This window comes from Molossus molossus, unplaced genomic scaffold (genome assembly GCF_014108415.1).
Source record: "Molossus molossus isolate mMolMol1 unplaced genomic scaffold, mMolMol1.p scaffold_m16_p_14, whole genome shotgun sequence".
Lineage (NCBI taxonomy): Eukaryota > Metazoa > Chordata > Mammalia > Chiroptera > Molossidae > Molossus > Molossus molossus.
In genome coordinates this window covers 16,411,111-16,434,069 of record NW_023425349.1, presented here as the reverse complement: position 1 = coordinate 16,434,069, position 22,959 = coordinate 16,411,111, and the positions used below count along the sequence as shown (strand labels likewise).

Sequence of the window (22,959 nt, the reverse complement as noted above, 5' to 3'; positions counted from 1 at the left end):
CGAATGCATTCTTCGAAGCCCCCCTCCTCTGTGAAGCCTTCTTTCATTACCCTCCCAGGCCAGCCCACACCACCTCCCCACGCATCCCGTTACAGTCCAGATGCCTACGCCCTGCCCTTCACTGAAGAGTGATGTGCTCATGGGCAGAGATCTGGGTGGCACATCTTTTTTTTTTTTTTTTATCCTCATCTGAGACATTTTTCCATGTTTTGTTCAGATAGAGTGGGAGGGAGAAAGAGAGAGAGAAAAAAACATTGATATAAATGGGACACATCAAGTGGTAGCCACCCTCACGACCCAACCAGGGCCGGGGACAAACTGCAACCGAGGTACATGCCCTTAGTGGGAACGGAACCCGGGTCTCTCTGGACCACGCTCTAACCGCTAAGCCAAACTGGCCAGGGCAGGGTGGCACATCTTATACATGTATGACATACCACAAAAATTCAGGCCCTGGCCGCTTTGGCTCAGTGGTTGGAGCATCGGCCTGCGGACCAATGAGTCGCGGGTTCGATTCCGGTTAAGGGCACGTACCTCGGTTGCCATCTCCGGCCCTGGTCAGGGTTGTGTGGGAGGCAACCAGTTGATGTGTCTCTCTCACATCGATGTTTCTCTCCCTCCCTCCCTCCCTCCCACTCTATCTGAAGATAAACAGAAAAATATCCTCGGATGAGAATTTAAAAAAATTTAGTGAGTGACTTAAAATCTTACAGAGCCCTGGACAGTGATGTAACCACTGAGGCTGCCACTTCTGAAGACATGGCACTGGGTTCCTGGGGCCAATGCTGTTTGCTCAGATAGAAACGCCTCACCTTTCAGAACCCTGTGCTCCAAACATCCCCACAGATACTACAGAAACACCAATGCAAGAAAAGCTACAACAACTTCTTTCCAGTATTTAGACTAGTCTCGTACAATTGCACAGCTCGGAGATCTTCGTCTGACTAGCTAAGCCAATCTCACGTCATCTGAGCACTGAAATGTTGGCTCCGTCAGGGCTCTGCGTTCACTTGGGCAAGTCAACGAGCCCGTCTAAGCTTGAATTTCCTCTTTCGTAGAATGAAAGTCATGAGAGTTTTCAAATGAGATATATTTGATGAGCACAGAACTTAGAACATACTAAATGCTCAGTAGATGCTAGTTGTACCACATCTTGTTAACCCTTGCATCCATCCATCCATCCATCCATCCATCCATCCATCCATCCATCGTCCATCTGTCCTTCTATTCATATAGCCTTCCACTCAGGCAGCCCCAGTCTATGCCAGTTCTGTGTTAGGCATTTGGGCTACAGAGAGACATAAATCTCTGTCCTTCCCACCACAGGGCCGTCAAAGCAAGGAGAGAGACCGAGTGTCCACGTGTGTTTATGCTGGGCGGACAGGGCTGTGACAGGAAGCCGCACAGGGCTCCAAGTGCCCAGAAGAGGCCTGGCTCCCTCAGCTGAATGACGGCTGAGGGCCGGCGGGGGGAGGGGTCGTCACAGAGAAGACTGAAACTGACCTGTGAAAAACAAGTATCCTTCACTGCCTGAAGAAGAGAGAGGGGAGGGGAGGAGGGTCTTTCCGCCGGGGCGTGGTCAGTGCACACGCTTGGAAGACGTGCTGGGAGAAGGGAGAAGGGGCCTGTGTGCTGGCGGCCACCGGGTACAGTGGTCAGGGCTTGGAGGGGGCAGAGGGAGGCTGGAGTCCAGGCTAGAAAGGAGGTTTGGTTGGCAGGCTCCCACTGAACAGTGTGCCCTTCAGCCTACAGATTCTTGCTTCTAAAACTGGGCAAATGTATCCCTAACGGGTAATGATACCGACAAAATGAACGGTCCCGATAAAACAGCAGTGATAACAGTGGACAATAAACTCATGGAGCACACCGGTTCCACGTGGCCCTGTGCTCAGTGCTTTATTGGCACGATCGCACTCGATCCTGTGGAAGGGACATCCTCTTCCCCGTGCAACCAGCACAGGACGGTCCTTCCTGGGACACCAATGTTACCTAAAGACTTGAGGCAGTGTTAAATTATTTAACTGGCAGGTACTGTGACATAATTTAGACTAAAATAAGCATGCGCATGTTATGAAACAGAACGTCGTGGCTTTCTTTTCAAAGATGGAACCGGGAGTTGGGACTCTGACGAACGTCTTTGGAGCACAGCTGCAGACCCTTTGGGGGTCTGTTGATTCTCATCTGCCTTCGCTGCAAAAGCCTGAGAGCCCCCTATGCACGTGGCAGAATATCAGGAAAATGTTCTGGGCAGGAGAGGGACATGGCCCAGTTTAGGGGGTTTTCCACAGATCACTGCCGCCGTCAGGATGGAAGGTGGGTTTGTGGGTGAAGAGTCTGCGGCAAGATATGGGTGAAGGATGACGAAACCTCAACCAAGTCAGAGGCAATGGCCTGGGCACAGGGGATGGACGGATGTGTGAGCCTCTGGAGGCCAAATGGACAGGACCTTGCTGACAACAGGAATATCAGCTACTCTTTACTGAGGGTTAACTCCGTGCCAGGCACTGGACCGCACCTTTGACAGGCATTATCTCACACTTACACGTGATTGTGGGCATCACTAACACTATTTTACAGATGAGAAAACTGAGGCTAAACAGAGCTTCTACATTTGCTTAAGACCATCCAGCTAGCCAATGGCTGAAGTCAATTTCACATATGCATTTCTGCCTTTTTTTTTTTTTTACCCTCATCCGAGGACATTTTTCCATTTTTGTTCAGATAGAGTGGGAGGGGGAGAGGGAGAGAGAGAAACATTGACGTAAAAGGGACACATCGAGTGGCTGCCTCCCGCACAACCCCAACCGGGGCTGGGGACAAACTGCAACCGAGGTACCTGCCCTTAGCGGGAACCGAACCCAGGTCTCTCTGGACTGAGGGCCGACCCTCTAAACGCTGAGTCAAACTGGCCAGGGCTGTGCATTTCTGCTTTTAAAGAGCACTGAACCTCAGGCATCGCTTCCTCACATCCAAAGAAATCGTACCCTGCTTTATCTGAAAGTCCAGGTCTCCTTAGGATGCACATGGACTTAGGGGAGCGACCACCCAACCCCACCACGATAGGAAGGCGACAGCCAAGTCCTCCACCTCCTTCCTGCTGCCTCAGGACGATGCTCGTCAGCACCCACCAGGCCTCTCAGGAGGAAGCCCAGCTGAAAACACCGGAGCTGCTTTTAACCACGTGTTCAGTTCCACGACCACAGCTTTCCGCGGCGTCTTCGCTGCGCCTCTGGGCACGGCGGGCTGGGTGCACCTAAGGAAGCAGAGCGAGGCCACGTGCCCCTACGCTGGGCCAGAAGGCCACGGCCACCTCCCTGGCAGGGGGAGGAGAGAGACCGTGAGAGACTGAGGATTTAGACCATCGTATCTGGGATTTTTGATGACCAGTTCAGGCTAACAGAGCAGCTCCCAAATTGTGTTTCTATGTCTGCTTCTGTTTCTCAAGATGTTTATAAAGGTTCCGGGGGTGGGGGTGGGGAGAGAGAGCCTGGAGTCTGTGGTCAGGGTGGTTTCGCAGACATCGAAGTAAACAAAGAAACCCAGCTTTCTGTAGAGGATGATTTCCCAGGGCCTTCCCTAGTCTCAGGTGCATTTGGAAATTTCCAAGAGAAAGCGGGCATGTGCAGAGTTCCCCAAACTTTTATTAACCATGCAGGTGTTTTCCCCCAGGAAATCTGGAGGACCTGCGGTGGGGAGCGTGAGCTGAGACTGTGGGGGCTGGTGCACCTCTCCTTGGACTCTCTCTTGCAAAAACCGAACCCATTGGTGGCAGTAAAATCACAAGCTTGATACAATGAAGCCATTTTAAAACGTTTCACAGTGTGCACTTAAGCACATTTAACACACTAGACAGGGGGTCCATCTCCAGGGGAAAGGGGCATCCCAGGGGGTCTGCACCAGGGGGTTCAGGTTCACGCTGGATCCCTCTTAAACCTCCATTTGGAAGTTATGAAACTGGCCCCCTTTCCAGTGACCTCTGAGGTTCATACACTCATTTAGTCAACAAATATTATTAAATATTTTTATGTATTTGTTTTAAGAAGGTAAAACCGATTTTAGAGAGGAAAACAGTACACAAGCACACAAATAAACCTAATTTTCGACCATACTAATTACGGAGGAAGTGCCGAGGGTGATGTAACAGGTAGCAGGCTGAGGGTGGAAAGGAGGAAAACATGGGGGGTCGTCATGGAGGACAGCTCGGAGGAGTTGGCACTGGAGGGAGGGCTGGAAGGTGAGCGGGGCTGGCAAGCCAAGCTAGGAGGGCGGCTGGGGAGTGACAGAGGCCTGACAAGGGGAAGGGACAGCCAGTCCTCAGACTGAAGTGGAGAACCACTCCTTGTGTTCTTGCAACGGGAAGGACGTGCCTAGGGCTGAAGCACAAGGGGATGCCAATCGAGGGAAGAGAATAGGAGCTGGACTCAGGTGGGACAGGGTCTGAAGCCAGGGCGTTTGGATTGGATTCTAAGGATAACAGGAGCCCTAGCTGGTTTGGCGCAGGACTTAGAGCATCGGCCCACGAACCGAAGGGTTGTGGGTTCCATTCCAGCCAAGGGAACATGCCTGGCTTGCAAATTCCATCCCCAGACCCCCTTCAGGGTGGTGAGGAAAACAACCAATCAATGTCTCCCTCCCTCCCTCCCTCCCTCCCTCCCTCCCTCCCTCCCTCCCTTCCACTCTAAAAATCAATGGAAAAATATCCTCTGGCGAGGATTCTCAACAACCGAATGATTTCAAGCAGAAGAGGAAGCTTATTTGGTTTACATTTCTACAGAGGTTACTCTGGCTGCGTTATGGAGACTGCCTCTAGAGGAGGGTGCAGTACCAGCGGCAGCTGAGAGGTGGCAGTGGTCATCACGGGGACGCCAAAGGGGGAGCAGACCTGAGGTGCGTTTAGGGGAAAAATTAATTTCTCCCTGCGTTTTCCTGGGCCCTGTTTAACTTGTAAATGAGAATAACTTGATATCTAATCACAGTCTTAGTCAAACAACAGATCTTCTTTAATAATCTAATTCTGAAATTCTGCTCTAAGGGAAGGAAACAGATTCCAAAGTGAGAGCCACATTCATGCCAAAAAAGAAAAAGAAATTCTACGTGGTGTTGTTTATGATGGTGACCGATTAGAAAGAGCCCGGGTGCTGAATGACAGGGGCCTCACTAAAACACGCTGTGCATATGAGGAATATTTTGAGGGAAGAAGTCGGTAACACTAAGAAAATGAATTCAGGCTGATAAAAAAAGGGGGGGAGGTTGTGGACTTGGAATCAAGTATATTTATGGGAGCTGTACTGGTAGAGATAGAGGCTGGTGACTCTTGGTCAATGGTGGAGGAAGAAAGATGGATAGGTATGGCTGAGCAAAATGACAAGTGACCCTGAATGTCCCACCCAGAGCAAATAGAAGACAGCACTTATTCAGTCCCTGGTAAACACCAGCTGAGCATTCCAAGGTGATCTACATCCATCACTTCACGTGATTTTCACAGCATTCCTCTGACACAGGGATTGGCTTCTCCATACTACAGAAGAGGAAACTGAGGCTCCAACACATCTGATGACTCTTCCAAAGCCATGCAAGTCGACACGGGCTGGGCTGGGATCAGCACCCAGGCTTTGCTGACCGCAAAGAGACTGCTCTTTACCATGCAGATGGTTCATGTGGGGCTGACCACGTGAGTTCCAAAACGGGACTTTGCTATGACCTCAGCTTAACATGCAGATTTGGTCTTGTACTGGATACAGCATTTCACAGGATTGACACCTCGACATTCTCTCAACACACAGCCACAGTCTACCACGTGTGCGGGCACCGATTTAAGCTCAGAAAGGGAAAGATGATCCAAGCCGTCAGATAACTCCTACTTTCGAAGAACTCTCTGTCCAGCTAAGGGGAGAGTCAGGCGAAAGGCAATTACATTACTAAAAAATGAAATCAGTGTTTAACACATGTATAAAGATGTGGGGGAAGTCACATAGGGGAGAAGTCAGAGTGACAGTCAGTGATGTCTTCATGGAACTGTGTCATTCAGGTTCAGCTTGGAAGACAGGTAGGACTTCGCTAGTATAGGAAACCGTGGTTTAATGTAAAAGTCTGGCACTCAGACTGCTTTGCTCTTCCTGGCTCTACTGCTTACGAGGGGGCCCCTTTGGGTGGGTTACTGCAGCTGTCTGTGCCTTAGTGATATGACATGGAAAGTGGAAATTGTCATTGTACTTGCTTCTTAGGGTTGCTGAAGATCAAATGGGATCACACACACACACACACACACACACACACACACACACACAGCATTTTTAGCCTGCTGCTTGGAACTAGTGTCAGTAAGTTACGATAATTCCTAGTGTCCAGATAGGGGATTCCAGGCAGAGAGAATGGAAGGGGAAAGAACGTGGAAAAGATGGATTTAGAAGAGACGGCAGAGAGCAGAGCTCAGTGGTGGCCTGGACTGTCATCTCCATAAGCCTGAGCACTTCTGAAGGTACTGGACAACCACTGAAGCTCAGAGGGAGGAGGAGTGACCTGCCCCTGTAGAAGGGAGAGGCAGAGAGAAGAGTGACCAGATAGAGACTATTAAGTGGAATGGAAGAAATTATTGAGATTTGGAAAAGCAGGCAATGATAAAGGGATCTGTCCCATCTACAAAGTCACACAGATGGTTAGAGGAGGGGGAGGGGGAAGGGGAGAAGGAGATGATGATGATGACGACGACGACGACGATGACAATGACGCCAGAAGTGGAGGAGGAGCAGGAGGGGAAGGCAAATGAAAGACCTACTTTTTACTGCATGGTGGGCTGTGTGCTAAGGTGCTGGGAGCAGCTCGGAGAAGCAGAGGGATCTGCCAAAGGGACATGGCTAGTTCATTTGAATTTGAAGAGAAATTTAAATTCACATTTGAACACAGACTTGAATCCAGCGCTGTCTAATGCACAGTCTCCTACTCCTGACTACCACGGTATTCAGGCTGTGAAGAGTAGCTGGAACCTTGCTCTGGGACCCCAGCCTGGGGTCCTTCCAAGAGAACATTCCGCCTCTCTTGCCATCCCCTCCATGACACCAGCTTCAATTTCAAGAGCATCTGCTCTGCTCAGGTCCTATGGTGGGCACTTCCCATAGACTACTGCTAATCTCCATCACTCCAAAAGATGGATGATGTGCCCCCATTCTCAGAGGAGGCAGCTGGGCTGGGAAACCTTAGCTCTACACCCAGGGGCATGGGTCTGCTGTCTCCAAGGCTCTCGCGGAGGCGATCCACCAGGGAGACAATGTCGCAAATTCCATGAGCACAGGGAAGCCAGGGAAGAGGGCACAGCTCCTCCCGGTATCTCCAGAACCTGGGGACAGCCCGCTGACGCCTCGCAAGAGGTGGTCGGAGAGCCTACCTCGAGACTTGCTCCTGCGCTTCCGCTTCCCCGCCGAGGCGCTGCGGGGCGCTGGCTGCAGCTGACCGATCTCGATGGGCGTGTTAGCGCGGAAACTCTCCTTGAACTTCTGCATCAGGGACTCCACTGTCTCCTGCGTCGCCTCAGCTGCCGCTACAGGGTGGGCAATGGGGCTGCGGTTAGGGCTTGATCCACCCCCAGGCCCTGAGTCCCCTCCCTAACCCAGGGACGATGCAGAAGCCAGGGCTGCCAGCATACATGTGTGCTCTGGCTTAGCACTTATTTCATGAATCCCTGTTATGTTCCAGACACTGCCTCAGACCCTGTAGTCATGGTGGCAAAAAAGTCAGACCCAATCCTTGATTCAAAGAATTCACAGCTTGCCGTTAATTTCCAACACTGCAAAACCTCCGCCGAAGGAAAGCACAGAGTACGAGAGCAGAGCCCAGAAGGGTCATCTCTCCCATTCTGGGAGTCAAGGCAGCCTTCCTGGAGGAGGCAATACGTTCACTGCAATTTTCTTTTTTCTTTATTGATTTTTAGAGAGAGAGGCAGGGAGAGGGAGAGAAAGAGAAACATCGATGAGAGATCATTGACTGGCCGCCTCCTGCATGCCCCCCACTGGGGATTGGGCCCACAACCTGGGCATGTGCCCTGACCGGGAATCGAACTGGCAACCTCTTGATGCATGGGTCGATGCTCAACCACTGAGTCACACCAGCCAGGCTGTTCACTGCAATTTTAAGAATAAGTGGGAATCAGCAAAGAAGGCAGGATCAGGGTGGGGTTCCTAGCGAGAGTGGGATAAGAGTGCCCTGGGTAGACGGAGGAGTGTGCACGGACCTGAACACCAGAAAGAGCACAGTGCCTGAGCGAGGGGAAGGGGCTCAGTGTGGCTGCAAAGAGCCTGCGGAGAGGAGACGAGGCTAGGGAGGTCAGAGCGCACCGAGGAGTCTGGATTGTACCCCAATGGCAAGAGTTAATCACCGAAAGGTTTAAACAGAAAACTGGCATGTGCAAGTTAAGTCCCTTGGATAACAATGACGAACAAGAGCATGGAGTATGGCCAATCTGACCGAAGGTGGAGAGAGAGGCCAGAACAACGGCTTTGGCAGTAGCCAGCCAGGGACAATGGCGGCTTGAACCAGAACAGTGGCAGTGAAGGTAGGCAGCAGTGCACGGGTCAGCAGATGGTATGGTGATTGGTAGGATATCCCCATTTTACTCCCGTACGTTTACGTAAGGAAACCGAGGCCCCTAAATAGGGCATACGAGTCCCTCCAAGCCTGCATGTGGCAAAGTCGAGCCTTCTAACTCCTGGTCCAATGTTCCCCTTGTGCCAATCCTGCCCAGTGATTCGTTAGGAGCCACATTTCACCCCAAATTTCAAAATGGAAAATAGTAGAAATTTTCAGAGGATGGAGAAAGTGAGGTCAGTCAGGCAGAGAGAAAAAAAAAGGAGGACGATAAAGGAGAAAAAAACATCAGAAGAGCTTGAGGAGGTAGGAGAGAGTCACATAAAAGGCAAAGCGAGGAAAAGGCAAGAAGAAAATCCACACGGCCAAATGGCCTCCGCGCCTTTGTTCTGAGAAATTTCCAAAGAGAGCCCCAGCTTTGAAATCTTCAAACTCAGCCTCGCTCCCTCTGCACCGTCACACAGGCTAGGACATTTCTTCAGCTGGCACTACCTGCTGTCTGATGACAAGGATGGGACGTGCCGAAGGTTCCTGTTTCTTTGAAGGGCTTCACCAGACTGGACAAAGAAGGCTTCCGAGCATCCCAACACCGATGTCTAAGGAGCCCCTGTTTTCCCAGGGAAGTTGATCAGCTGAGAAAGAGGTGTCTACAGGGTAGCTCCTACCCAGAAGGCAGCTCTGGGCACGGGACTCTGTGAGAAGCCCCATCTTTGGGGACAAAGTAGAAAAGCTATGTTTGCTATGGAAAAGACAAATGGCAATACAAACCCTGGGGTGGCATTACAACTGCCTCACCTGCCTGCCTTGCCACCTCTCTCCCCAGGTAATCTGTTCCATCTACTTAAAGGTGAGCAAGACCCCAAACCTAAGCCCCTCGACGCCCGATGCAGGGCCCTCCCGTGCGCAGCTAAGTCCAGTTCTGGGAAGCCTTGTCGTGCCCATTCTGATGCTTGAAACCCAGACAGGAGAGTGATTTGTCCCAAATGGGAAGAGTTGCACCCTGCTGTGGTAAAAAATATAGAGCACCTTAGTAAACAGCCTGTTACAGATTGAACTGTGTTCCCCCAAATTTCATGCCTTGAAGCCTTAGTCCCCACCGTGAATGTATTCAGAGATAGGGCTTTCAGTAGATGAAGGTAAATGAGGCCCTACGCTGGGGTCCTAACAACAGGGTGGGTGTCTTTGCCGACAGAGGAAGAGAAGTCTCCTGATGTGCACCAGGGAAAGCATGGAACTCACAGCGAGGAGAAGGCTGTCCAAAAGCCAGAACCCAACGTGATGGACTCCCAGCCTCCAGACCGTGACAAAGTCATCCTGGGTTTACCCCACCCAGTCCACGCACCGTGTCATGGCAACCCCGGCAGACTACCACATCGGAGGTGAAGGCTTCAACACATGGTTGGAGGGGGACACAGGCGTGTCGTCCATCACAAGGCACCATGGTGCAGAACAAACAAAACCCCTCTTGATGCCCACCATATGCGCAGGACGGCGACTATTAATGAAATGATTGGCACAGACAGTAAAATTTACAAATGACACCTATAATGAAGCAAATGTGAAAGATGATTTACAGGCTCTGATTAGAGGAACATGACTCTAGTCTAGGAAAATCACAGACACTTTCTTACAGGAAGTGAGCAACCTGAAGGTCTAAAGAGAATATGTTAATGGAGTGAGAAGGAAGTGATGGGGGTGGAGATGAAAAAAGAAAAGAGGCAGAGGGAAGAATCTAAACAAAGACTCCCCTCCCCGGGAGAAGGAGCATGAGAAGGGGCTACAACAGCTATTGCACCTGAAACACTGGTAAGTAGCCTGAGATATGTTGGAGAGGTTGGACGCCCTGACCCTGGCCCTGGCCCTGACCCTGGCCCTGACCCTGGTCCTGGCCCTGACCCTGGTCCTGACCCTGACCCTGACCCTGGCCCTGACCCTGGCCCTGACCCTGACCCTGGCCCTGACCCTGACCCTGGCCCTGACCCTGACCCTGGCCCTGGCCCTGACCCTGACCCTGACCCTGACCCTGGCCCTGGCCCTGGCCCTGACCCTGACCCTGGCCCTGGCCCTGGCCCTGACCCTGACCCTGACCCTGGCCCTGACCCTGGTCCTGACCCTGACCCTGACCCTGGCCCTGGCCCTGGCCCTGGCCCTGACCCTGACCCTGACCCTGACCCTGGCCCTGGCCCTGGCCCTGACCCTGGCCCTGGCCCTGGCCCTGACCCTGACCCTGACCCTGGCCCTGACCCTGGTCCTGACCCTGACCCTGACCCTGGCCCTGGCCCTGGCCCTGACCCTGACCCTGGCCCTGGCCCTGGCCCTGACCCTGACCCTGACCCTGGCCCTGGCCCTGGCCCTGACCCTGACCCTGGCCCTGGCCCTGGCCCTGACCCTGACCCTGGCCCTGGCCCTGGCCCTGACCCTGGCCCTGACCCTGACCCTGGCCCTGACCCTGATCCTGGCCCTGGCCCTCACTGTGACCGTGCTGGCCTTGTTAAGGATGGAACATACAGAGGTTTTAGATAGGAATGTGGCCTGATCAGATTCCACTTAGGGAGGACGCGCTGACAGCGGGAACGAATGCGCTGCGGAAGGACGGAAGTGGACGTGAGACGGTCGCGTCGGGGTCGGTGCGGGATGCCACGGGGCCTACGGCAGCCTGCAGAGGGTAGCGGAGGGATGAAGGCATGGACAGAGTGGCCAGAAGTACAGAATAGCAGGTTAGTAGATAGAGAGGTGGGCAAATCAGTAGTTTTTTCCCCAGAGAGTTATTTTCAGGTACAAGCCTTCCTAAGGTGGTGAGAGATTGGAAAAGGTGGACGTGAGAAAGCGAGGCAAGAAGGACGACTCCACAGAGGCTTCTGGGACGACGGTGCCTCGCACTGCGAGGAGGACCCTGGAGAGAACGTGTGCGAGAGGGGAGGACTGCAGTGTCTTCCAGATGTGCAAGTGGAGGCGTTGGGTGGCCGCCAGTGATGTGTGTCTCACACTCACAGAGAGAAATAGACTCTACGGAGACTACACACACGCGTTCCTTAGAAAGGTAGAGAGGGCCCAACCGGTGTGGCTCAGTGGTTGAGTGTCGACCCACACACCAAGAGGTCGCAGGTTCGATTCCCGGTCAGGGCACATGCCCAGGTTGTGGGCCCAATCCCCAGTGGGGAGCATGCAGGAGGCGGCCAATCAATGTTCTCTCTCATCAATGTTTCTATCTCTCTCCCTCTCCTTCCTCTCTCTCTACAAATCAATAAAGAAAAAAAATTTTTTTAAAAGAAAGAAAGGTAGAGGGAGTGTGTGTAGTACTCAGAATATGAGCTCTGGCACACTACAGGCAACAGAACCATGTCCACTCCTGATCTACAGTCTGTTCTCCATTTCACCCCCAGATCCACCCCCCATCCAGGTTCTTTCTGCCCCACTCTATGTCCTGGAGGCAGTCATTTCTGGGGGCTTCATGGCTCCCCGGTATCTGGCTGCTGGTGGGTTTGCCCAGGGTGATGTTCTGCGGGATGGGGCAGGACAGAACTTGGTGGTATGTCTCCCCGGACCCTTTTCTGTTTCTGTGTCATTTCTGATAGAGACTGGGACCCTCAACCATCATAGCTTCTGCCCCCTTTTCAAGATGACGTTCTCACGGCTCCAGGGAAGCCATTTCCTCTCCACAGTTCTTGGTGTTTTCCTGATGATTCTTGTCCCTGATTCCTCAAAGCTCCCCTGTTGATGGTCTTCACTCTGCCTACACCTCTACAAATAGTCACGTCATTAAACTGTTCCTAAAAGCCCCATTGAAAGGTGCCTTCTTTGTCCATCCAGAACCTTGACGGACACATCATCCCTTTTCATCATGGCTCTGACATTCGGTCATTCCTGAAGGACAGCTGCCCCCCAGCCTGTTGTTTCTGCTTTCCTTTCTCCTGAGCGGATGCAGATGTGACTGGCGGGAGGAGAGGAAGACACACAGAGAGGGCAGGTCTGTGCCCTGCGCTGCAGGGTTTCTGATCCCGATGCTAGCAAACCCCTTCCATCTGCTCGGCTGCCCTTGCCTGGGCACACTGCCTGTGCAAACCTCCGCGGCTACTTCCTCCTGGGTCCCGTTCTCCCTCCCGCCCCAGCCGCCCGATCCCAGTCAGTGGCCATATCAATATCAATACATCACGCTGTCCAAACAAGCCACACAACCTCCTGCTCCCGCCGAGCTCTGCCTCCCCAGAGCAGCGAAACGCTCGCCCGTTGCTGGCTGAAGGCAACAGATGGTGCCTGGTCTGAGCATCGCGGCAGGTCCAGGAAAGGGGGGGCAAGAACGGCGGGGGCGGGGAGCTGCCTCTTCTAATTGACATATGAGAGATTGTCAAGTTTAATGAGAATGAACCGCTGGGCCCTGCACAGAAAAGCCTGGTCCCCAAGCCACGACAGAGAAAGAGCAGAGGAGAGCGGGAGGGAGGAGGGAGGAGGAAGAGAAGTAAGAATGGAAAGGAAAACTGAGTTCAATAATGAAGGTAGGGATAGGACAGGAAGGGGCAGAGTGGGAAGCAGAGGACAGGGCAGGAAAACTCTGGAGAGAGAGAAGACGAGGAGGGACAGGAAGAACAGGAGAGGAGACACAGAAGGCAGGAGAAGAGAAAGAAGGAAGAAGGAAGGTAGACCCTGAGTCTTTGTCGAGGCATGAGAGGGGTGATGGTTTCGAGATACCGGCAGGCTTCTGCCCGATGCTCTACCCTGCAGAGCAGACACTCCATGCTGTGCCTCCTGACACTCGCCAATCCTGCACTCAAACCATCACCTGCTCTTCCCCCCTCGCAGCCGGAGAGGTTTTACCACGAAACGTCATATAAGTTCATGTTCAAGTTAGTATATCACCTTTATCATCCTCTTTAATTTTTCTAGACTCATCCTGCCTTTGCAGAAAGAAAATTCACAATTCCTGAATGCCAACTCTGCCAAGCCAGGAGCCTAGCATTTCCCCGTGTTTTCTCATGTATTCCTCCGAACAGCCTTGAAAGGTAAGTGCCATTAGCTGCCGTTCAGAAATGAGGGAACTCAGACTCAGAGAAGTAAATCATGACACAGCTTAGAAATGGCGGAGCTAGGATTTGGATCCAGGTGAAGAGGACTCTAACGACAGGGGCCCATGCACTCTATTCCCCTACACACTCTTTCTCGATGGCCTGGTGGGTGGTCTTAGCGTTTGGATGAGGACTGGAAAGTGATGTTGACAGCCCACCCCTCTTAAATCATCTGGGCAAGGAACCCCAGGCAACCTGGCCCTGGCTGGAGCCAGGGGCTTGTTGTGATTGGAGACTGACCAGCCAGCCAGAGGAACTTTGCTCAGTGTCGATGGTCAAGACTGTCCAAGGCGGAGGTGCTAAGCTCAGCTCATGCCCCACGTCCCAAGTTCTGTCATTACAGAACTACGTTCAGAGAACCACACGACGCAGGTGGACGTCTGTTTGTTGGCTCCATTGCCCAGGGCCAGTATAAAAAGTGCCAATGTACACCCTGCCACCGTGTAACCTTGAGCAGCTCCTTTCTCCTTTACAACCCTTAGTTTCCTCCTCTGCAAACATCTGCAGGGTCAGTGGCAGGGTGCGTGCAATTACATGCATCAACCGTCCCGGAGCTGCAAAAGCGGAGTAGGTGCTCGAGAGAGCAGTCACCGCCCAACTTGCTCTCATCCTTCAGCTTCATGATTGGTCAATTCATTCATGCAGCCATGCATTCATTCGTTCACTCATTTTGAAAGCCATTTTCATTATAAAATATTCACTTTGGAAATTATTTTAAGAGTATGTGTTTTCCCTTTTATTCAGATGTGAAAACAGAAGCCCCAGGAGACAAAGTCCTGGTAAAAATGAGCAGGAGACCAGTCTCGCCGCCAGGTCTCCCATGTCCACTACTCTTCCCTGTTCCCTAAATGCTGGGATACTTTTAGCCTCAGATCTTGTGATGTTTAACCTATGTGTCAACTTGCCTAGGCCTCAAAGCCCAAACATTCGGTCAAACATTATTCCAGACTTTTGGGCCAAGGTATTTTTTAGTTGACAATGACATTTATTTTTTATTTTAATTTTTTTATCCTCACCCAAGGACATTTTTGCATTTATGTTCAGATAAAGTGGGAAGGAGAGAGAAAGGATGAGAGAGAGAAACATCTATGTGAGAGAGACACATCGACTGGTTGCCACCCACATCACCCCAACTGGGGCTGGGGACAAACTGCAACTGAGGTATGTGCCCTTAGCGGGAACCAAACCCAGGGTTTGAGATTGACATTTAAATGAGCAGATTCTGAGTAAGGCAGACTATTCTCCATAATGTTGGTAGGCGTATCCAATTCGTTGAGGGCCTTAATAGAAAAAAAGACCACCTTCCCCCCATGGAAAAAGTAATTCTGCCAACAGACTACCTTCAGACTCGAGAGGTAACATCAGCTCTTCCCTGGGACCACAGTGGACTAGCTTACCCTGAAGATTTTGGACTTACCTGCCTCCACAATCACACTAATTAATGCCTTAAAATCAATCAATCAATCAATCAGTCAGTCAGTCAGTCAGTCAGTCAGTCTCTCAATAGATAGATACAGATATAGAGATGTATAGAGTTGACCCTTGAATAGCACAGTTTGAACTGCACAGGTCCACTTATGCACAGATTTTTTTTCAATAAATACAGAGTCAAAGTTATATGTGGATTTTCTACTGTGCAGGGAGTCTGCATCCCTAACCCCTGATGTTCACGGGTCAACTTTATAGAGAGATAGGACGTATACACCCAATCTCTACCTACATCTCACATTGGTTTTCTGAAGGACCCTAACACAGACCTCAGTTTGCATCCCCAGACTCTGAGCTGGGCACACTCAAATGCAGGGATAGGTAGGACGGAAGTACGAGAAAACGGCTCAGGCCTAAAGGGCACCTCCGCTGGGAAGACCCGACCGAGATGCAAAGGAACAGAAGATCTGGAAGCAGTGAGCGCCCACCTCACACAGGAGTCACCGCTTCAGGACAAGAAAAAGAATGATAAATAAGAGTGGCGAAAGTGGGCATCCCTGTGTTGTTCCTGTTCTTGAGGGAGGTGCTTTTAGTTTTTGCCCAATGCATATGATGTTGGCTGTAGGTCTTTCATATATGGCCTTTATTATGTCGAGATACGATCCCTCTGTTCCCACATTGCTGAGCGTTTTTATCAGAAATGGGTGCTGGATTTTGTCAAATGCTTTTTCAGCATCTATTGATCTGATCTTATGATTTTTATCCTTCATTTTGTTTATGTGGTGTATCACATTTATTGATTTGCAATAAATGTGATACACCACATGTGATTTACCAGCCTTGCATCCCTGGGATGAATCCCACTTGGTCATAATGAATAATTTTTTTGATGTATTGCTGGATCCGATTTGCTAGTTTTGTTAAGGATTTTGGCGTCTATGTTCATCAGCGATATTGGCCTGTAGTTTTCTTTCTTTGTAGTGTCTTTTTCTGGTTTTAAATTTCCATTTGACCCAGTGATCCAACTTCTAGGAATATACCCTAAGAAGCCTGAAACACCAATCAGAAAGAATGTATGTATCCCCATGTTCATAGCAACACTATTTACAATAACTAAGATCTGGAAACAGCCCAAGTGTCCATCAGTAGACGAATGAATAAAAAAGCTGTGGTACATATACACAATGGAGTACTATACAGCGGTAAGAAAGAAAGATCTCTTATCCTTTGAGATGACATGGAGGGACCTGGAGAGTATTATGCTAAGTGAAACAAGCCAAGCAGAGAAAGACAAATATCACATGATCTCACTTATTTGTGGAATGTAATGAACATAACAGTCTGAGGAATGGGGTAGTCCCAGAGACGTGGAAGTGGGGTACAGACTGACAACCCTCAGAAGAGAGGGTGGGAAGCGAGGGAAGAGATAAGCCGCAGAATGTATGGCTTACACATGCTTACACACATGTATACTTAACCGATGGACACAGACAACAAAGCTGGGAATGAGGTTGGGGGGATGGGGAGGAGGGTGTCAATGGGGAAAAAAAGGAGAAACATCTGTAACAAAAGTAAACTAATAACAAATAAATAAGTAAATAAAAGAAAAGGGGTGAAAATAAGAAAGAAACCAGTCGGTGTTCCTTAGCCAGATAAGAATACTCCACCAGCAGAACACATTTAAAACCCATGTACACGTTTTAAAAAACGGCCACCTCTTCCCAAGACTCAGGGATCAAAAGTTGATGGATCGCATTTTCTCACTTTGTAGCTTTTTCTCCCACATATTTTCTTAAACCTTTGATGCCTTGGCACAGCTTATCTCCAAGCAAGTGCCTGCAGACAAGAAAAATGAACAAACAGCAACAAATATAAATTGGAAAACGCAGAAACAGCCTTTTCTTTATATACACACTCTCAGGCCTGCAGTGGGTGTGCAGACCTGCAGGGCGGCCGTAATTCCTGCCGGAGCCGCACTGAGTTCGACGACGGAATTCAATTCGGGGATCGCTTCCTCCATTCTGTTAGAAACGCGGCCCCTTTCAGGTTCTCTGGAGCTGGCTCCATGGTCCCTGACCCGGGCAGAGTTGGTCCCCAGGATTCCTCCTGCCCATGGCCCTGTGTTTCTAAATGTAAACACAATATGCTTCCAATAAGATCGACGCCATAACCACCGGAACTGCGCTCTTCGGCTGGCAAAGCGCTTCCACTAACGCCGTCCTTGTAACCTCCCGTTTTGTGGAGCCGGAGAAGCAAAGGGGGTTTGCAAAGGTCAGGCTGGAGTTGCTATGACAGGCCAACAAGTCCAGTTCAAGAAAGAAAGGGTCGAGTGACTAGAAAGGATGGGACGAAGACTGCTCTGTCACCTATTACCACCTTGGTGACATGGCACAGCTGTGGAAAAGGCTTTGGCATCAGCCGGTTTGGAACGTTCGCCTTCTTTCATAAGGGTGGAGTCCACCCAACAGGGTCGGTGTCTTTATAAAAACAGGAAGAGAGTCTGGCTAGCGTGACTTGGTGGCTGAGCGTCGACCCATGCACCAAGAGGTCACCGGTTCGATTCCCAGTCAGGGCACATGCCCAGGTTGTGGGTCCTATCCCCAGTGGGGGGCAGGCAGGGGGCAGCCAATCAATGTTCTCTCTCATCGATGTTTCTAACTCTCTCTAAAATCAATAAAAAAAAAAAAAAAAAAAAGAGGAAGAGGAAGTCTCCTGATGTACACCAGAGAAAGGCCACGGGACACGCAGCGAGGAGAAGGCTGTCCAAAAGCCAGAACCCAACATGCTGGACTCCCAGCCTCCAGACCGTGACAACGTCATCCTGGGTTTACCCCACCCAGTCCACGCACCGTGTCATGGCAACCCCGGCAGACTACCACAGAGTCACATCGGAGGTGAAGGCTTCAACACATGGTTGGAGGGGGACACAGGCGTGTCGTCCATCACAAGGCACCATGGTGCAGAACGAACAAAAACCCTCTTGATGCCCGCCATATGGGCAGGACGGCGACTATTAAGGAAATGATTCGCGCAGAACTGTGACATTTACAAATGACACCTATAATAGAGGAGATGTAATAAGCACTTTAGTATTTTTATTTACTCCAAAAACAGCTCGAGGAAGTTGGAACTCTAACCCCTGTTTTAACACTCAGAGACGCTGAGGCTCCGTGCGGGTAAAGCATCTGCCCACCTCTCCCAGCTTCTCCCAGCGCCAGGTACAGAGTGAGGATGCTCAAGATGAGTCACTGTTATGTTGCCCAAAAGATATTACAGCATCACTTATAGCAAGTCCAGATTTTCTAGCCAACTTGGTGGCGGGCATACCCAGACTCTGGTGGGACTCACAGTCTCTCGCCCATTCCTCGTCTAGACGCGTCCGTCTGTGACGCACAGGAAGGCCCTGTGTGCGCCTCGGCTCTCCGCGGCACTGGAGGGCACCTACATCACACATTCACTATCCTCCATCCAAGACCACCAGCGAGCACAGGGTCAGAGGTGGGCACACAGTGATGAGCTGAACACTGCCCCTCCTTTCCACCGTGACTCGGCTTAGTGGGAAAAAACAAGTAAAGACAATGAAAACAGACTGGGCTAAATGTCCAGAGAGAAAGAGACATGTGACAAGAACACCACAAACATGTCCTCTAACTCCTTCTGGGAGCAGAAAGGCGTCAGGGATTTCCCAGAGAAGATGCCGACCCTGCTGAGCCTTAAAGAATGCAGAGGCCGGCAGACAGGACAAATAAAGAGAAGCACCAGCAGGCGGCAGCGGCGAGGACTGGAGAGAAAAGGCCACAGAGTTTGGTTCTTCTGGAGTGTACAGTGGGCGGTGATTTTATTACCAGGAAAACCCACCTTCGAGATACATGGGGTGCACGGCAGACTTCGCTCTAAACCTTCGTTCTGTCACAGCACGTGCGTGACTTTGGGTATTGGGTCTGTTCCTTAATGTCTAAATCCCAGGTCCTATCTGTAAAACCTTGAGCAGTAATCCCCCTCGAGAATTCTGAGTTTCTGTAGGGTTTTTTTTTTTTTGCATTTAATTCAATGCAATGATATATGCAAGGTTTTAGCCCAGAACCCCGCATGGATTAAGCACTCAATCAAGTGGAGCCTTTATTATCGTTATTGTTATCCAGCTGAAGGGAGATAAGCCCGCAGAGGGGACCTTGCACCAAGTCAAAGCTTAATCCAGGCTAAGTACTCCATTACCCTATCGGCAGCTCGTGGCCTCCGGTTAAAGACAGGGCTCTAATTCCCCTTGGCCGCTCAGGTGCAAACATGACTATCATCCCTGGTCCCTGTGGCATGCTGGGATTCCATCTCCACTACCCTCAGCCAGGCCCCATCAGGGTCATGCCTTGCACCTAGCCATAACCTGGGACCTGGATGCGGCTGCAACGGGAATCCTGCCATTACAGCTACTGCTCATGGTCCTCCGCCTCCTTTCATAGCTGCGTCATGCTTGTCAGGTCTCTGCTTTAGCCTCTCAGAGGTCAACCACCAGGTCATGGATTTTAGTTCTATTGTGGCAGACACTTGGGACGATACATACCTGTTGCTGCCGAAGGTCCAGCTCCATCGTTAGGAGCCAGAGGAAGTTGTTTTCTGGCAGCTGGTTGGCAGAGACAGGAGAGTCCCACGCTCTTACCCCTCCTCCTATCCTCCCCAGAAATTTAATCTCCTCTTGGTTACACTTATTCCCCCAGAGAGGTAGCTTGAATTTGTCCAGTTTCTCGTATAACAAGGTTCACCTAAACCTACCATTCCAGTTTGCCAAAATTATTTCATTAGTCACGTAATCACAGACACAACTGTAAAAATAACCTTTCCCATTTATGGAATCTTTATAAGGTGACAGTATTATTTTAGGGTAAGTACAGCCATCACTTAATGGTATTCTCATAACTGACTATAGTCTGTGGAACTATTAGCCTTGTATCTTCCCCTCTCCTGCACCCAAACCCTGGATACAGCCTCAGTATGAACGAGTGTACGTCACGGACCTTTGACTTGTGCCTGGCTTTGTGACTAGTTTTGGCCAATGGTGTATGAGTGGAAATCAGCACACACCAGGTATAGGCCTGGCTTTAAGGCATCACCTATTTCTGCTCACTCATGTACACCTGCCACCAGCATGCGGGGACCTGTCCCAGCCAGCCTGCTGGCTCAAGGAAGATGAGCAACTCATGGGAGATTCACAACTCTGCAACACAGAACAAAGTCACCGGACTCCTCCAGCCCCGGTCACTGAGCCCAGCCAACCTGTGGACGAGGAGTGAACCCATCTGAGATGAGCATACTACTCCATCCCATCCGACCCTCCGATGTGTGACAAACCAGTGTTTATCACTGGACGCCACTGGATTTTGTAGTTATTTGTTATATCACCTCCTTGTGGCAAGAACAACGGATACACAACCTTCTAAGATACATCTAATTATATTAAGCTTACAAATGGATAATTAATTTTTCAAGGGCCTATAGCGTGGGCAAATACCTGCAAACACTACTCCATGGCTTATTTTTGGAGTGAGACCAATAACTATGGTTTAATGAGATGACTGTGGAGTGGATAAAAGGAACCCCTCTCAGCCAGCTTTGCTTTAGACCATATTAATGATCATTATGAGGACGGTCCCAGAAATGACAACCATCTAAAGCCAATGTGTCTCTCTTCAGTGGCATAAAGAGTGTTAACACATCTCTTCAGAGCTCTTGGGGTCGGGCTAGGCTTGCTGAGCGGTGAACAAAGGTTTTATAGTCTATATAACTGGACACTGAATGAGGAATATGAAAAGTATTCATTGTGACATCGGTACATTACCACCCACACTGTGGTGGTGGAGGGAGCTGACCAGAGCAGACTATGAAACGTACAATTCTCACTGCTTTAACGGGCAGGTTTTCCCACCAATCCCTCTTTAAACTAAGGACAAATCTTCCTACTGCAAAAGGGTAGTTACACCTTTAAACACATGTAAGTCAACTACCACAAACGGCAGGGATTTGGGAGTGAGATTCATGCAGCGGCATTGTAAGTATGTCCTGTTTCTCAATAGTAAGCTCTTAAAAATAGACTGGCTAAATATATAGACAATAAGGGATTGAGGCTGAGTTGGCGTTACTATAAGGCTCAGGATTTTCCACTTAATGACTTAGAATTTTAATTCCCTGTTTCTACATGACAGCCAGAGCAGGCTTTCTTTATCACTGTGATCACACGGAACCTCCACACAAACATGAAGGCAGGAGCGAGAGCGACGTCAGGGGCGGGGAGAGCGCAGAACCCTCGATCAGAATCCCGAATCAGCCCCTCTGCAGGAAGACGTCCAGATCGCCAGTCCTAGTCTCACCACTGTGACTTGGGACACCTCACCAAGCCTCTCTGAACCTCGGGGAACAAAGATGCCCATGAGATGTACATTAAAACATGTGAAAAGCTGGGTTACTGTACAGTTTGCAACATCGTAACATTGCTATTACTGGTAAAGACTAAGGTTCTAAAAACTCTGTTCTTCACATCCTCAATCAAGTAGACAGGGCACACACAAAGAGCTGAGACAAAACAACATAGTCAGTACCCATTCAATAATTCCAGTCAATTTGGGTATCAGAGATCTCAGACGCAGTGCAAAATTATTTCGTGATGGAGCTGAGGTTCAAATCCTGGACCTGCCAGTTAGCATCTCCCTGAGCACAGTGACACTGCCTCTCTCCGCCCCAGCGCTTCATTTACTGGTAGGGATGAGGGTACCTAATGAAAGACGTAAATAAGCACCCCAGTGACACCATTAAGTCATATGGTTGACTTGACGTTTATTCTGTGCCAGGCACCATGACCTCATATGCCACTAGCCTCAAGCCTAGGAAGTAGGAGACACTAGTGTCCCCATACGGGGACAGAGCTTGGCCTGAAGTCCGAGTTGGCCTGACACCTATGACCTTAACCACGGCTGGAATGAGGTAAATAGGAGGAGGAGCAGAAGGAGGACGTGCAAGGAACAGGAAAGGGATCAGTCTGTGGAACGGTGGGGCTGTCCCAAGCACCCACGGATGGGTCATGCGAGCATCTCAGGAATTAGTTTTATTCCCTGGCTCCGTAGTCCTGAATTACCTTCTTCCTTCCGTCCTCAGTCCTGGCTCAAACCGGCTCAGCTCGGTTGTGGATCCTTCCCTTTTTCTCTCTCCTTTTCCCAGGGAGCAGCCCAAACCTTGGCTAAGGCAGCAGAGGGACAGGACATCATGTCTTCAGTGGAGCAGAACAAATTCCTCCTCTGATGTTTTTGGTGAAATAATAGCAATCCATCCCAGGGAGCCATTTGTACAAGGAGCCCGCATGCATGGCGGGTGGGTCTGAGGAATACTCGCATTTTGCTAGATGTGCACAGTGAGAGAGCGAAATGTGATAAAGGAAAGACAGGCAGAGAGGCTGCGACGGAACCTCCAAGCCAAGCTGGTCTGGCAGCCAGGGGAGATTCTGACAGCCCCGGGAGGAGGCTCCCAGCCCCTGCTCTGCCAGGGGTGTTCCAGGAATACAAACACCATCTGCTCTCTGTCTCCTCGGAGTGGCCCCCTCTTCTTCCTCACCCTTTATCGCTTAGCAGTCACCTCCTAACTTACACCTCCAGAATTTGGATCCTTCATGTCTGGATTAGATGTGGGTGCCCATCTAGATTTTTGGGAGGTATTCTCCAATAACATAATAAACACATTCTGCTGGGTGTCCTTCCCTCCTCTCCTTACTACGCCATTTCCATTCAATAATTTGGGTATCGGAGACCTCAAGGTGAGCTAGCAGTAAGGTGACCCCTGAGAAACTAACGTATATTCTCAGGCGACATTAATAAAAGCATACAGTCTCAGAGTCAAGAGGGGGCATCTCCGCCGC

At 50.4% G+C, this 22,959-nt stretch overlaps 1 protein-coding gene across 3 annotated transcripts in view; it reads right to left on the bottom strand.

The window, feature by feature from the left end:
- Positions 1–22,959, bottom strand: part of ASTN2 (astrotactin 2) — an 855,221-nt gene that overhangs the window by 604,399 nt on the left and 227,863 nt on the right. For 2 of the 3 annotated variants that reach the window (XM_036261816.1, XM_036261817.1), the window contains exon 4: positions 7,382–7,534. The exons of the other annotated variant lie outside the window; for it this stretch is intronic. In XM_036261816.1, coding sequence (XP_036117709.1) covers positions 7,382–7,534 — 153 coding nt within the window. The remainder of the gene's footprint in view (positions 1–7,381; positions 7,535–22,959) is intronic. 3 annotated transcript variants of the gene reach the window in all.